Source organism: Chionomys nivalis, chromosome 19 (genome assembly GCF_950005125.1).
Source record: "Chionomys nivalis chromosome 19, mChiNiv1.1, whole genome shotgun sequence".
Classification (NCBI taxonomy): domain Eukaryota; kingdom Metazoa; phylum Chordata; class Mammalia; order Rodentia; family Cricetidae; genus Chionomys; species Chionomys nivalis.
This window is the reverse complement of record NC_080104.1, coordinates 61995442-62010720: the sequence shown is the minus strand read 5'-3', so window position 1 is coordinate 62010720 and position 15279 is coordinate 61995442. Positions and strand designations below refer to the sequence as shown.

The window sequence follows — 15279 nt, the reverse complement described above, 5'->3', positions numbered from 1 at the left end:
TCGATTCCTCAGAAGCCGTCTTAGCAGGACCCACCCGACCAGGGAAGCAGATCCCTGGGGCCAACTCCAAAGGAAGTGAGGCAGCATAAATAAAATGTTTTGTACAGGGTTTGTGGGTTTGTGTGCTTAACACGATCCACACAAGACTAGGTGTGCTTTAGTGTGTGTGTGTGTGTGTGTATGTGTGTGTGTGTGGTGTGTGTGGTGTGTGTGTGTGGTATGTGTGTGGTATGGTTTGTGTGTGGTGTATGTGTGTGTGCGGTGTGTGTGGTATGTGTATGTGTGTGTGTGGTGTGTGTGTATGTGTGTGTGTGGTGTGTGTGTATGTATGTGTGTATGTGTGTGTGGTGTGTGTGTGTATGTGTGTGTGGTGTGTGTGTATGTATGTGTGTGTGGTGTGTGTGTGTATGTGTGTGTATGTGTGTGTGGTGTGTGTGTGGTGTGTGTGGTGTGTGTGTATGTATGTGTGTGTGTGGTATCGTGTGTGTGGTATGGTGTGTGTGGTTTGTGTGTGTGTGGTGTATTTGTGTGTGTATGTATGTATGTGTGTGGTATGGTGTGTGTGTATGTGTGTGTGTGGTTTGTGTGTGTGTGGTGTATTTGTGTGTGTGTGGTGTGTGTATGGTATGTGTGTGGTGTGTGTGTGTATGTATGTGTGTGTGTGGTGTGTGTATGGTATGTGTGTGTGGTGTGTGTGTGTGTGTATTAGGTGTGTACCCACTTAGGAGCAATGTCCACAATCTATTGACTGTGATGTCCTGGAATGAAGGAGCAAGGCAAAGGTTCTGCCCCCAAAGCTGAATCCCTAGTCTCTGTTGTGGCCTCTCCTTTTCTTTTTCTCCCCTTGACCATGCCCTCGCCACTCCCTGCCTTTTGATTCTCTGGCAGCCTGCTCAGCCAGTGGTGGTTTCGGGGAAGTCAGATGACCTTTTCTCTCCCCTGGCTCTCGGTTCTCCTGTCCCGACAGCATGGCCTCTCTGCTGACTCTTCTTTGCCTGCTGTGGCTGTGCCCAGGTAGGAGGCAGGGAACGAGGTTACTGGGGCCCTGTGGGCGTGGCAGGTGCTGCTGGGTCCAGAGACAGCCACTTCTTGCCCCTCTTTCATCTGGGCTGCTTTTCCTTTTCCACACCCACAGGCCTGGCCGCTGTCTCCTGTCCTCAGAATGTCAATATCTCTGGTGGTACTTTCACCCTCAGCCATGGCTGGGCCCCTGGGAGCCTCCTCACCTACTCCTGTCCGCTGGGCAGCTACCCAGTCCCAGCCTGGAGAAGATGCCAGAGCAACGGGCAGTGGCAGACCCCAAGATCGGGCACGCCGCCCTTCACCCAGCGATCCTCTCGGTTTGTTAGAGCAGTCTGCAAACGTGAGTCTGTCTGGGGTTCCTGGGGACTGGCGAGAGAGAGGGGGGCTTTCAAAATACCGGAAAACACGGGTTGTTGAGACTCTCATCTTTAATTTGAGCCCTCGGGAGGCAGAGGGAGGACGGGAGGCAGAGGCAGGTGGATCTCTGTGAGTCTGAGGCCAACCTGGTCTACATGGTGTGTTCTAGGCCAGCCAGGGTTGTGAAATGAGACCCTGTCTCCAAAAAACAAACAGTTCACCCAAACAAAGACCCCCCAGAAAACCACAGAAACCAACCAAACGAGCAAACCCAGAAAAAGCCCACTGTCCTTAGTAAGGACAAACTTTTTCGGGTAAAATCAACTGTAGGATTACTGGCCATTATAAATGAATGCTGAGTGTCTTAGTCCTTGGTGAGAGACTGGGGGACCAAAGACCTTGAGGGGGGCATTTATTTATCAGTCAGTTAGAATGAACTGTTTTAAGTCGACAGTAGTCAAACAACTGCCTAAAACTGCAATCTATTTTTTGGGTTTTCTTTGGTGTTGCAAACGGTAATGAGGGATTTACTATGCTTGATCAGCACGCCTATTGAGTTAATTTCCCCAGCTGTTTTTTGATTAGTCAATTTTGTGTTGAGCCTGCCAACTCTGTCTGCTTTGGTTTCAAAGGTGAGCTTTGAACTCACTGAGGCTGAACTTAAGCTCTTGCTTCCCAAGCCCACCTCTCCATGCTGGCTGGACAGGCGTGAGCTACCATGTTTGGCTTTGGGGGTTTTTTGAGACAGAATGTCATTTTGTAGCCCAGGCTAGACCCAACCTTGAAGTAATTGATTTACCAGCCTCTGCCTTCCAAGTGCTGGCATTATAGGTATGCACCCCCAACTTTCTGATTTTGGGGGGGGCGGTGGTTCTGAGACGCAGTTTCTCGATGTAGCTGGCCTCGAACTCAGAACTCAGAGATTTACCTGCCTCTGCCTCAAACTCACCATATATAGCCTAGTGGGACCTGAGCTTCAGTGGCCCAAGTCCTGAGATTTATGGGCTGCACTGCCCCAAATTCTTCCCATGTTTTCAGGACAGTTGCCAGTCTCGGGTTCTAACAGAAGACCCCTCCCCAACACCTAGCTTCCAGCTCTTCTCTCTCCCTCCAGCGGTTCGCTGTCCAGCGCCGACTTCCTTTGAGAATGGCATATACACCCCTCGGCTGGGGTCCCACCCTGTGGGTGGCAACCTGAGCTTCCAGTGTGAGGATGGCTTCACATTGCGGGGCTCACCTGTGCGGTACTGTCGCCCCAATGGCATGTGGGATGGAGAGACAGCTGTATGTGATGATGGGGGTAAGTGCTCTTACTGTTGGACTGCATGGGGGTGGGGTGGGGTCGGGCTGCAGCCTCAGAAGCTTTGTATTAAAAGGATGCAATTGGTGTGTGAGACTGGGGATGGGATCCAGGATTTCGGGAATGCCAGGCAAGCCCTCTACCAGAGAGCTGTATTCCAAACTCCATAGTAGGAAAATTTAAAAATATGTATTTATTCAGCAGCACATGCCTTTAATCCAAGCACTCTGGAGGCAGAGGCAGGTGGATCTCTGAGTTTGAGACCAGCCTGGTCTACATAGAGCCACCATTACACACGGTTATGAGCCACCATGTGGTTGCTGGGTATTGAACTCACGTCCTCTGGAAGAACAGTCAGTGCTCTTAACCGCTGAGCCATCTCTCCAGACCCCATCACATTTTCCTTTGTTCAGTACTTTAGTTTTGAGAGTTATGAATGTTGTCACGAGAGTACATGCTTCTCTCTTTTTAAAATTGTACAGTATTCCGTTATATGACTGTATTGTAAAGTATTATTCATGCCCTGTTAAGTATTTGAGTGGTGTCTGTTTGGGGCTACGAAGACTGAGGTTTGGGAACTGTCTCTCACAGACTTCATCCTCTGGAGTGATAAGCTGGCAGACTCAGCTTTATGCAGGGTTCCCTCAGTGGACACTCCAGCTGTTTAAACAGAGTTCTGGTTGTTCCACATCCTCTCAGAGTTGAGGGTCAGGCCTGGAGGGCTCCAGGGGCGGCTGAGGGCTAGGTAAGGTCTCCACCACACTCTAGTCTGAAGCTTCTGGTGTCTAAAGGAGGACATGGTGTGAAGGACAAGGCGGTGAGCTGCAGACATTGCCAGATCCTTACCTGTTGTTCTATTGCAGCTGGCCACTGCCCCAACCCGGGCATCTCAGTGGGCACAGTGCGGACAGGCTCACGCTTTGACCTTGGGGACAAGGTCAGATACCGCTGTTCCTCCTTAAATCTGGTGCTGACTGGCTCTGCGGAGCGGGAGTGTCAGAGCGACGGGGTGTGGAGCGGGACAGAACCGATCTGCCGGCGTGAGTACCCTCCGTGTTCTCCGGTGTTCTCCTGGGACTCCGCACCCAGGTCTGGTCCTGGCTGACCTCCTGCGGCTCTTCCCACAGAGCTGTACTCTTATGACTTCCCCGAGGATGTGGTCTCTGCCCTAGGCACCTCCTTCACCAGCCTGCTTGGAGCCACCAATCCCATCCAAAAGAGGACAGGTGAGTGAGTACTGGAGAGGGGACCTGGATGGAGCAGGAGAGGGGTAGTTTACCTGGATGCTGGGAGCTGAGTGACCCTGTTGTCTCACAGTGTCGAGGTGGGCATCTGAGCCAGGGTCGGGTAGGGCTGGGCAACTGAGCCGGGGGTGAGGTGGACGACTGAGCTGGGGGTGGGCTGGGTGACTGAGCCAGGGGTGGAGTTGGTGTCTGAGCGCAGGGTGGGTGGGCATCTAAACACTTTGTTTCCTGTTTTATTTAGAAAATCTGGGCCGTAGAATCCAAATCCAGCGCTCAGGACACCTGAACCTTTATTTACTGCTTGATGCTTCTCAGAGTGTGTCCAAAGAAGACTTTGAGATCTTCAAGGAGAGTGCCTCCCTCATGGTGGACAGGGTGAGGAATCCAGACCTGTGGGCAGTCCTTCCTTCCCAGCCCTTGCTCAGAGTCCCAGAACCACGAGTTGAGTGTATATGATCATATCTTTATTCCATAAATGTGTTGGGACACCTACTATGTCTGAAGCACGGGGCTGGGTGCCCGGAGGCACCACACAGGAGCAAAGTTCAGCTCTGGCGTTTCAGGGATCCGTCATCCATAGCTCCGGTCTCCAGAGAGATAACCTACGGGGCACTTCTGTTAAATGATCATTATTTTTATTAAGTCAATAAATTTTCTTTCTTTCTTTCTTTCTTTCTTTCTTTCTTTCTTTCTTTCTTTCTTTCTTTCCCTTTTTCTTTCTTTCATTTCTCGAGACAGAGTTTCTCTGTGTAGCTGCCGTGGCTGTCCTGAAACTCACTCTGTGAGATCCTCCTGCCTCTGCTTCCCAAGAACTGGAATTAAAGGTGTGTGCCCCCACTGCCTGATTAAACCAATAATTTCAAAAATTGAAGTCATATTTATACTATTAAGCCAATAATTTCTTTTTTTAAAAAATTGTTTTTATTCAGCAATATCTTTTTCTCTACTCCCCTCCCTACCTCTCTCTCCCCTTCTACCCTCTCCCATGATCTCCATAGTCCCAATTTACTCAGGAGATCTTGTCTTTTTCTACTTCCCATGAAGATTAGATCAATGTATGTCTCTCTTAGATCTTCATTGTTGTCTAAGTTCTCTGGGATTGTGAATTATAGGCTGGTTTTTCCTTGCTTTATGTCTAAAAGCCATTTATGAGTGATTACATATGATATTTGTCTTTCTGGATCTGGGTTACCTCACTCAATATGATGTTTTCTAGATCCATCCATTTGCCTGCAAATTTCAAGATGTCATTATTTTTTTTCTGCTGTGTAGTACTCCATTGTGTAAATGTACAACTTTTTCCTTATTCATTCTTCGGTTGAGGGGCATTTAGGTTGTTTCCAGGTTCTGGCTATGACAACACTGCTATGAACATGGTTGAGCACATGTCCTTGTGGCACGATTGAGCATCCTTTGGATATATACCCAAAAGTGGTATTACTGGGTCATGAGGAAGGTTGTTTCCTAATTTTCTGAGAAATTGCCACACTGACATCCAAAGGGGCTGTACCAGTTTGCACTCCCACCAGCAATGCAGAAGTGTTCCCTTTTCCCCACAACCTCTCCAGCATAAGTTGTCATTAGTGTTTTTGGTTTTTTCGAGACAAGGTTTTTCTGTAGCTTTGGTGCCTGTCTTGGAACTAGCTCTTGTAGACCAGGCTGGCCTTGAACTCATGGAGATCCACATGCCTCTGCCTCCCGAGTGCTAGGATTAAAGGTGTGCACCACCACCACCACTGCCCAACTCATCAGTGTTTTTGATCTTGGCCATTCTTAACAGGTGTAAGATGGGATCTCTGAATTGCTTTGATTTGCATTTCTCTGATGGCTAAGGATGTTGAATATTTCCTCAGTATCTTTCAGCCATTTTAGATTCATCTGTTGAGAGTTCTCTGTTTAGGAAAGTACCCTATTTTTTTTATAGGATTATTTGTTCTTTTAATGAACAATTGAGTTCTTTGTATATTTTGGCGATCAGCCCTGTGTCCTATGTGGGATTTGTGAAGATCTTTTCCCATTCTGTAGACTGTCATTTTGTCTTATTGACTGTATCCTTTGCTTTCCAGAAGCTTTTCAGTTTCAGGAGGTCCCATTTATTGTTTCTCTCAGTGTCTGTGCTCCTGCAGTTATATTTAGAAAGTGGTCTCCTGTGCCAATGAGTTCAAGTGTACTTCCCACTTTCTCTTCTAAAGGTTCAGTGTGACTGGCTTTATGTTGAGGTCTTTGATCCATTTGGACTTGAGTTTTGTGCATGGTGATAGATATGGATCTATTTTCATTCTTCTACATGTTGATATCCAGTTATGCCAGCACCATTTGTTAAATATGCTTTCTTTTTTCCATTTGATTTTTTTTTTTGCTTCTTTCTTTGTCAAAAATCAGGTGTTCATAGTGTGTGGATTAATATCCAGTTTTCCATTTGGTTTCATTGGTATTCTTGTCTGATTTTATGCTAATATCAGTTTGTTTTCAGTACTATATAAGCCAATAATTTCATACCCCAAGACAGATATGGTAGAGACAGGATGTTAGGAGCTCAAGGCCAGCCTCGGACAGCATGGGACCAACAAACGACTAGGAAAATAGCTCATGGGTAAAGGCACCTGTTGCACAAATCTCATTGCAGATCTCTGGAATCCGAATAGAAAAAATTTGTCAGATGCCATAGAGGTATTTGTAATCCCAGGCGGATGGAGAGCAGGGCAGAACTGCTGGACACTGGTTGCTTCCCTGGAGTTCTCAGCACAGAGCAGACAGACTTGTCAGAGGCTGACTCCAACAAGATGTGTGGTGCGCGCGCGTGCACACACAAACACGCATGCACGTACACATGTATGCGTGTGTGCACACACATATACACACACGAGGAGGGCAGCACCAACAAGAACCATGTCCTGGAACAAACACACTATGTAGACGAGGCTGGCTTCAGACTCACAGAGATCAGCCTGCCTCTCCCCACCATACCCGGCCCAATACTTTTGTTTGTTTGTTTTTTGAGACAGGGTTTCTCTGTAGCTTTAGTGCCTGTCCTAGCACTTGCTCTGTAGACAAGCTGACCTCAAGTTCACAAAGATCTACCTCCTGCCTCTGCCTCTCGAGTGCTGGGATTAAGTGTGTGTGCCGCCACCACCACCTGGCTGACCTTGAATTTTGATCCTTTTGCCTTGCCGTGGATTTGTCTCTATTCCCAGCTCCATCTTATTTTATTTTTATTTATTTATTTTGATTTTTTTAAAAATATTTATTTATTATGTATACAATATTCTGTCTGTGTGCATGTCTGCAGGCCAGAAGAGGGCACCAGACCTCTTTACAGATGGTCCAGACCTCTTTACAGATGGTTGTGAGCCACCATGTGGTTGCCGGGAATTGAACTCAGGACCTTTGGAAGAGCAGGCAATGCTCTTAACCACTGAGCCATCTCTCCAGCCCTATTTATTTTGATTGTTTTCGAGACAGGGTTTCTCCATAGCTCTTTTGTTTCCTGTCCTGGAACTAGCTCTTCTAGACCAGGCTGGCCTCGAACTCACAGAGATCTGCCTGCCTCTGCCTCCCGAGTGCTGGGATTAAAGGCATGCACCACTACCGCCCAGCTTATTTTATTTTTATTATTTTTAATTTTTATTTACGTGTGTGTGTATTTGTGACTGTGTGAGTGAATGCCATGTGTGTGTATGTGTGCATGTGCGTGCATGTGTGTGTATGTGTGTATGTACGCACGTCCTGGGAGGACAGACACAGGCACTGGATACCTTAGAGCTGAAATTACAGGCATTTGTTAAATTACAGGCATCTGTGAGCCATCCAGCCGTGTTCTGGGATTGGAACTTAGGTAGAACAGCAAATGCTCTTAGCTCTGCCCCCATCTGCATTTAAACAGGATCTGTGTGTGTTCTGAGGACTGTTTTAGACCTTCAAATGAGTAACTCTGGTCCGCCCTACACTCTCCTCAGTGGTATGGTTCAGGCTGAAGCAGCACAGCTCAGTTTAACTGTGAGATGGGCATGCTCGTCACGGACCACCACTGGGCTGATGTGTGGGTGAAATGAGGAGGGGTCTGCTAGGAGCACATACTTGGTGTGCGCCGTCCCCTGAGTTTCTCACCAAGGGTCTCGCCGGTCAGCCGAGCGCAAGCTCTTGGTGTCTCTGGGACCTGCTCTTGTCTGGTTTCGCCTCACCTGCCCCATACCACTTCTCTCCTGCCCTCTACAGATCTTCAGCTTTGAGATCAAGGTCAGCGTTGCTATCATCACCTTTGCTTCCGAGCCCAAGACCATCATGTCCATCCTGAATGAGAAATCCCAGGATGGGGTAGAGGTGATCAGCAGTCTGGACAAAGTCTGCTATAAAGGTTTGGTCGTCATCTGCAGGAGGAGGTCATCTGGTGGGGGAGGTCATCTTGTGGGGGAGGTCATCTTGTGGGGAGGTCATCTGGTGGGGGAGGTCATCTGGTGGGGAGGTCATTTGCTGGGGGAGGTCATCTGGTGGGGAGGTCATCTGGTGGGGAGGTCATCTGGTGGGGGAGGTCATCTGGTGGGGAGGTCATCTGGTGGGGAGGTCATCTGGTGAGGAGGTGGGGTGGTAGAGGATGGACCGAGCAGAGCAACTGCTGAGACCCCAGAGGGGAGGGGCCTGAAGGTGTTGCTCATATCCCAGGTCATCCTTGGCTACCTATGGAAACTGAGGCCAGCCTGGGCTACATGAAACCCTTCATCAAGGAGAGAGGGACAGCAGGGAGGGAGGAAGGGGAGGAGACAGGGAGGGAGAGAAAGAGAAAGAGTGAGAGAGATATTAAGTACTCTTTTCTTCTTCTTCTTCTTCTTCTTCTTCTTCTTCTTCTTCTTCTTCTTCTTCTTCTTCTTCTTCTTCTTCTTCTTCTTCTTCTTCTTCTTCTTTCTTCCTTCTCCTCCTTCTTCCTTCTCCTTCTCCTCCTCCTCCTCTTCTTCTTCTTTTGAGACAGGGTTTCTCTATGTAACAGTTCTAGCTGTCCTGGAACTCACTTTGTAGACCAGGCTGGCCTCAAACTCGCAAATAACTGCCTGTCTCTGCCTCCCGAGTGCTGGGATTAAAGGCATGTGCCACCACCACCCAGCACATTTCTTCATTCTTCGGGCACTTGGGTCCAAGGGTAACGATAGGATTCCAGTTTCTACACCTCAGAGCTTTTATTACCCGCCCGCATACCGTGTAAAACTACGCATACCGTGTCGGGGTGCCGCCAGACAGCTGCACCACAAGCTCTTTCCGTTTGTATTTAATTAAGTAATTTTTGAGACAAAGTCTCAGTGTGTAGTGCTGGCTGACCTGGAACTTGTTCTGTAGACCAGGCTGGCCTCAAACTCACAGAGATCCTCTTGCCTCTGCCTTCTGAGTGCTAGGGTTACAGACTTGCACCATCATATCTGATTCTGCAGTGAACATTCTAAGGTGGATATACAAGGTATCCGAGCTTATCAGACACACTGACTCCTTGCATTTCTGGCTCTCTCACACACAGAGATGCCCAGTCCCAGTCAGGTAGAGGGTTTTTGTCGTTTTTGTTTTCAAGAGATTTTTTTTCTGGCACATTTCCAGATCATGAAAACGCCTCTGGGACTAACATTCTCAAGGCTCTGAACAGCGTCTACCTCATGATGAATAACATGATCGCCCGCTTCAACCTGGCGACCTCTGCCTGGCATGAGATCCGCCACGCCATTATCCTGCTGACAGACGGTGGGTGTCTCCCTCGCTGCTAGAGGTCGGCAACAATGGGCAGCATCAGGACAGGCTCTGAGGTCTTGTGTTCTGGTTATCTTTCTGCCACTGGGGGACTCACGTGGTCTTTTTGTTTGTTTAGCTTTGAGACAGGGTTCTCTGGGTAGCCCTAGCTGGTCTGGAACTCACTATGTAGACCTCACCAGCCTCAAACTCACAGAGATTCACCTGCCTCTGTCTTGTCTTCCAAGTTCTGGGATGAAAGATGTATACACCCATGCCTTACTTACTTAATTTTATTTTGTTTAAGACTCTGGCTCTTACTCTGTAGCCCAGGCTGACCTCGAAATCCTGGTCTTCTTGCTTCAGCCTGCCTGCAAGAGTGGCTGGAATTACAAGTATGTGCCACAACACCTATCCCATAAACACACACACACACACACACACACACACATTTTCATTATCCACTCACCTGTTGGTGAGCAACAAGGCTGATTCCAATTGTCTGCTCTAGTGAATTAGGCAGCAACAGTCATGAGGGCGCAGACATCCCTCCCGAAGGATGTGCAGTTCTCCGGGTACACATGCCCGGGAGTGAAACAGCTGGGGCATGCGGTAGCTCTGTTCTGAATGTTTCTGAAAAATGTCTGGCATGATGTCCACACCGCTGTACGTAACTTTGCATCTTGGCTGGCAGTTAGAGGGCTCCTCTCTCTATATCCTTTCCAGACTGGTTGTGAGGTTGGCTGGTGTCAGCCGTTCTGACTGGGTGGAATGGTTGTCTCAATGTAGTTTTAATTTGCATTTCCTTGATGAGTAAGGGCACCGAACACGTTTAAAAATAGTTATGGGCCTTTGTGTTTCTTTTTTTTGAAAACTGTCTATTCAGTTCTTTTGCTCATTTATTGATTGGGAGTTTTATTTTTATTTATTTATTTATTTTTGGTTTTTTGAGACAGGCTTTGTTCTGTAGCTTTGGAGCTTGTCCTGGAACTAGCTCTTGTAGACCAGGCTGGCCTCGAACTCACAGAGATCTGCCTGCCTCTGCCTTCTGAGTGCTGGGATTAAAGGCCTGCGCCACCACCACCCGGTGGGAGTTTTATTTTCTTAGCACCTAGTTTCTCCAATTCTTTCTAAAACTTGTCTGCAGTTCCTTTGGTAAAGGCTGCCCCCACTCACGTTCTGTTCTCTGCTGTTTCCTTTGCTTTACAGAAACGGTTTGTCTTCATGTGTTTATTTGGTTTTGCCTGCATGTATTATGTATGTATGTATGTACATTATATGTGAGTCTAGAGTTCTTGGAGGTCAGAATAGGGCACTGGATCCCCTGGAAATGGAGTTCTAGATGGTTGTGAGCCACCATGTGGGTGCTGGGAACTGAACCCAGGTCCTCTGCAAGAGCAACAAGTAGTCTGAGCCACCGAGCCATCTCTCCAGCCCCAAACGGTGTGTTTTAAAATGGCTGAATGTTCCCCGTGTTCCCAGAGCTGTGAGAAATTCTGCATTCAATCCCTTCTCTGTCTAGGAAAGTCCAACATGGGTGGCTCTCCCAAGCCAGCAGTTGATAACATCAGAAGTATCCTGGACATCGGCCAGAACAGGAACGACTATCTGGGTAAGGCTCTGCCCCATCCAAGCTACTAGTAGGGTGGGGTGGGCTCTTCTGCCGGGGGTTCCGGTGAGAATGAGCACTGGCTCTGAGCCATAAGGGTTTCCGGGTAGTTCTGTGTGGCAGTGGCTGAGTATCACATGGAGGACCTGGGTACCAAACTGGCTATGGTCCCTACTCCGGTTCCATCTCCAGAGGGCTGGACTGTGGGCTGCTGCTTCTTCTGTCCTGAGTGGTGCTGTCGGCACCGGAGCCGCTTCTGCGGGTGGGAAGGGGAAGAAGGTGCCGATGAAAGTGTGGTCTGGTGCAGAGAATGCTCAGCATTGTCCGCCGTAGTGCCATTACCATCTCATGTTTCAGGAAACTTTGCAGGAAGAAGGGCCTAGGTTCCCGGTAGGGACTGTCCCCTCCCATGCCCCTTCAGCAGGAGACACTTAGGTGAGGCGTTGGCAGGCTGCTAAGGAACAAATGACTTCTCAGGTTCAGGGTGACCACAAAGTACTGATCTATGACAGAAAACAATTGCATTTTTTTTGGGGGGACAGGGTCTTGCTATGTAGAGGCCCGGTGGCTGCAGGTGTCCTTGGCTTGTAGCCACAAGACCCCAACTTCCAACTCTGTCTTCACCCCGTTTTCTGTCCTGTTTTCACAGTGTCCAGCGAGCTATGTTTGGGTCCAAATTTCCTATGTATTTATTATCTTGTGCCTACAAAGCAAGCACTCTGCCACTGAACTATTCCCCAGCCCTCTGTCTACTCCTAGTATAAATATATTTATCTCTGTCTCTGTAGATGTGTGTCTGTGTGAACGGATGCCGCATGCGTGTGCGTGCCCTTGCTGCTCCTGGAGCTGGAGCTACAGGCCGTGGGTGCTGGGAACACACTCAGGCCTTCTGGAAGAGCAGCAAGCATTCTTGACGGCTGAGCCATCTCTCCAGCCCTCTTTTGTTTTATTTTTGGGACAAGCCTGGGCTGGCCTCTAACTCACTAAGTAACTGAGGCTGGTTTTGAACTCCTGATCTTCCTGCTTCCACCTCCTGAGTGCTGGTAATACCAGGCCTGTTTCCCCAGTGGTGGTACACACCTTTGATCCCAGCACTTGAGAGGCAGAGGCAGGAGGATCTATGAGTTTGAGGCCAGCCTGGTCTACAGAGCGAGTTCCGGGACAGCCAGGGCTATACAGAGAAACCCTGTCTCAACACCGCCCCCCCCACAAAAAAAAACCTTGTTTCTAATGCAGGTCACATTCACAATGGAACCTGAACACATTCTTCTAGGACACACAATTCTACCCCCTGTAGGCAATACACAGAGTAAACAAGGCAGTTGTTCAGCCTGCTAGTGATAGGTACCCAGTGCCATTAAGTGAAGCCGAATGGGTAGGGCGTGCCAGGGTCTGGGGCATCGCAAACTTAGAAGACCTCACTGAAGAGCCATGTGGACCGCTGGGGCAGAGGCCTGAGCAGGGTGTGCTTGTGGGTTTGAGGGCCTTCTCAGAGGCTGTGAGGGTTGGGGTCCAGGGATGGAGGCAGGAGGAGAGGAAGACAGGCAGGGATGGAGGAGGCAGAGTCTGTCTAATTCAGGTCTTTGTTGTCTCGGGGAGTTCAGGTACCTGCCTCACGTCTTGGGTGGGCTCTCGGCCACAGGCTCTCGTGACTTCCTTCCTTCCCCTCAGACATCTATGCTATTGGGGTGGGCAACCTGGACGTGGACTGGAAAGAACTGAACGAGCTGGCGTCCAAGAAGGATGGCGAGAGGCATGCCTTCATCCTGCAGGACGCAAAGGCCGTGCAGCAGGTCTTTGAGCACATGCTGGGTACGTGCTGGGTACATGCTGGCCGCAGAGAGCGGAGTGGGGAGTCAGCCGGGGGCTCGGGGTGCCAGCCTGGACCCGTACCCGTCAACCACCTCCTTCCCCGCCTTCGCCCACAGATGTCTCCAAGCTGACGGACACCATCTGTGGGGTGGGGAACATGTCTGTCAATGCCTCTAACCAGGAGAGGACACCTTGGCATGTCACCTTTAAGGTATCGGGAAGGAGGGGCAGGGCTTGGATCCCAGAGGTGAAAACAGCCAGAAACAGCCAACCCAGACTGTTGTCTATTCCCTGTAGCCCAAGAGCAAGGAGACTTGCCGGGGGTCCCTCATCTCTGACCAGTGGGTACTGACAGCAGCTCACTGCTTCCATGGTACCCAGATGGAGGACCGGCACCTGTGGAGGGTCACCGTGGGTAAGTCAGGGGCTGCAGCCGGCCCGTCACCACCTGTTCACGTCAATCTTTGGTCTCTTCTGGTTCACCCTAATCCACCGCTGTCCCCAGGGGATCCCACCTCTCCTTATGGCAAAGAATTCCTCGTGGAGAAGGCGCTGATTGCCCCAGGGTTTGACGTCCATGCAAAGCAGAGCCAGGGCATCTCTGAGTTCTACGCTGATGATATTGCCCTGCTGAAGCTGACCCAGAAAGTGAAAATGTCCACCCATGCCAGGTGCCTGAGCCCGGGTTGGGAGGGCAGCCTACAGAGGACAGCGTTCTGGAAAGTACCAGAGGGGATACTGAGGGTGGGCCTGTGTGACGGTCACCTTTCTCCCCAGGCCGATCTGCCTTCCTTGCACTGTGGAGGCCAACATGGCTCTTCGGAGATCCCAAGGGGGCACCTGCAGAGAGCATGGTGAGCTGGGGACAGAACTTGGCTGTGCTGGCAGGGCCTGGGCTGCAGTCCTTACCTCAGGCTGGATGCAGGGGCTCTGGGTAAGGAAGCCTGTGCTGACACTGCCTCCTCCCCGCCGTCAGAGACTGAACTTCTGCAGCAGCAGAAGGTTCCTGCACATTTTGTGGCTTTGAATGGGAACAAACTGAACATCAACCTCAGGACAGGACCAGAGGTGAGAGCTCAGAAGGGATCCTGCGGGGGCAACTCCAGAATGTCCAGCCCTGCCTGGAGTCTCCCCTTCTCCAGGGCCTTGCTGCTCTGCTTAAAGTCTCCTGGCATTCTTCTCTCCTACTCCTCATATTGCAGCGGACAAACTGTATCAAGGCCGTCTCCGAAAACAAAAACGCCTTCCCCAGCTTGACGGACGCCAGTGAGGTGGTGACAGACCAGTTCCTGTGCAGTGGGATGGAGCAGGATGACAGTCCCTGCAAAGGTGAGAAAGCCCTCCCTGCACTCCCAGGGAGATGTTACCGTCACATCTGCCCTGGGTGACACTGTCTCTTGTCCCTTCTTTCCCTGCAGGAGAATCTGGGGGCGCGGTTTTCCTTGAGCGGAGATACAGATTTTTCCAGGTGGGGAGTGGGGCTTGGAGGGGGCTGGCTGCCAGGCAGGGTGTGAGTCCTTGCAGGGTCGGGTGGGAGCCCTTTGAGGAACAGAAGGGTTGAGTCTTGGAGTAGGGCTGGCACTGTCCAACCCTGGGTCTCTTCCTCCAGGTGGGCCTGGTGAGCTGGGGTCTTTACGACCCTTGTCAAGGTTCCTCCAACAAAAACTCGCGCAGGAAGCCCCCCCAGGGTGTGAAGCCCAGAGACTTCCACATCAATCTCTTCCGCCTGCAGCCCTGGCTGCGTCAGCACCTGGATGGAGTCCTCAACTTTTTGCCCCTTTAACATAGTCCCCAAGTCCTTTACTGTTCTGACCCCTCTGCCACAACCTCTGAGTGTCCTCACTCCTGGGTACATAAACCCTGGGCCCCAGGAGCCCAGAGACAGTGGCAAAAGGTGGGGAATCCCCAGGGTTGTACTGGGACCCCTGTCCAGCGGCCTTGCCCTGCCTGTGTGCAAACCTTCCTTAGAGTGCATGGATTGCGCTTCTCACTCTCACACGGAATTTCCCAGTTATGAAATTAATAAAAACAGTGATTTCCACATCGACCTGTCGTATGTCTTGGGGGTGGGGAGGCCAGGGAGGTTCCAGGAAGGTCAGAGACCCTGCTGAACAAACAGCGGCTGGACTCTGCCCCATCACAGTCCCTGGGAAGCTGGCCTCTAAGGGGGTGGTCTGGGCCTGCTGGGAGGGTCTGGGGGCTAAGGGCTCAGCAAGGGAAGTCCTGGCACC

The 15279-nt window shown here is 50.3% G+C and overlaps 1 protein-coding gene across 1 annotated transcript; it reads left to right on the top strand.

Annotated features, from left to right (window-relative positions):
• The first annotated feature begins 917 nt into the window (after window positions 1-917).
• On the top strand, window positions 918-15084 carry C2 (complement C2). Its single transcript, XM_057794549.1, has 18 exons — window positions 918-1014; window positions 1136-1363; window positions 2495-2680; window positions 3544-3720; window positions 3808-3906; window positions 4166-4299; window positions 8140-8278; window positions 9502-9642; window positions 11150-11239; window positions 12908-13048; window positions 13165-13259; window positions 13346-13463; window positions 13554-13719; window positions 13826-13902; window positions 14025-14116; window positions 14251-14377; window positions 14467-14516; window positions 14658-15084. The coding sequence occupies exons 1-18, from the start codon at window positions 969-971 to the stop codon at window positions 14829-14831; spliced, it is 2280 nt and encodes a 759-aa protein (XP_057650532.1). The 5' UTR covers window positions 918-968; the 3' UTR covers window positions 14832-15084.
• The last annotated feature ends 195 nt before the right edge of the window (window positions 15085-15279 follow it).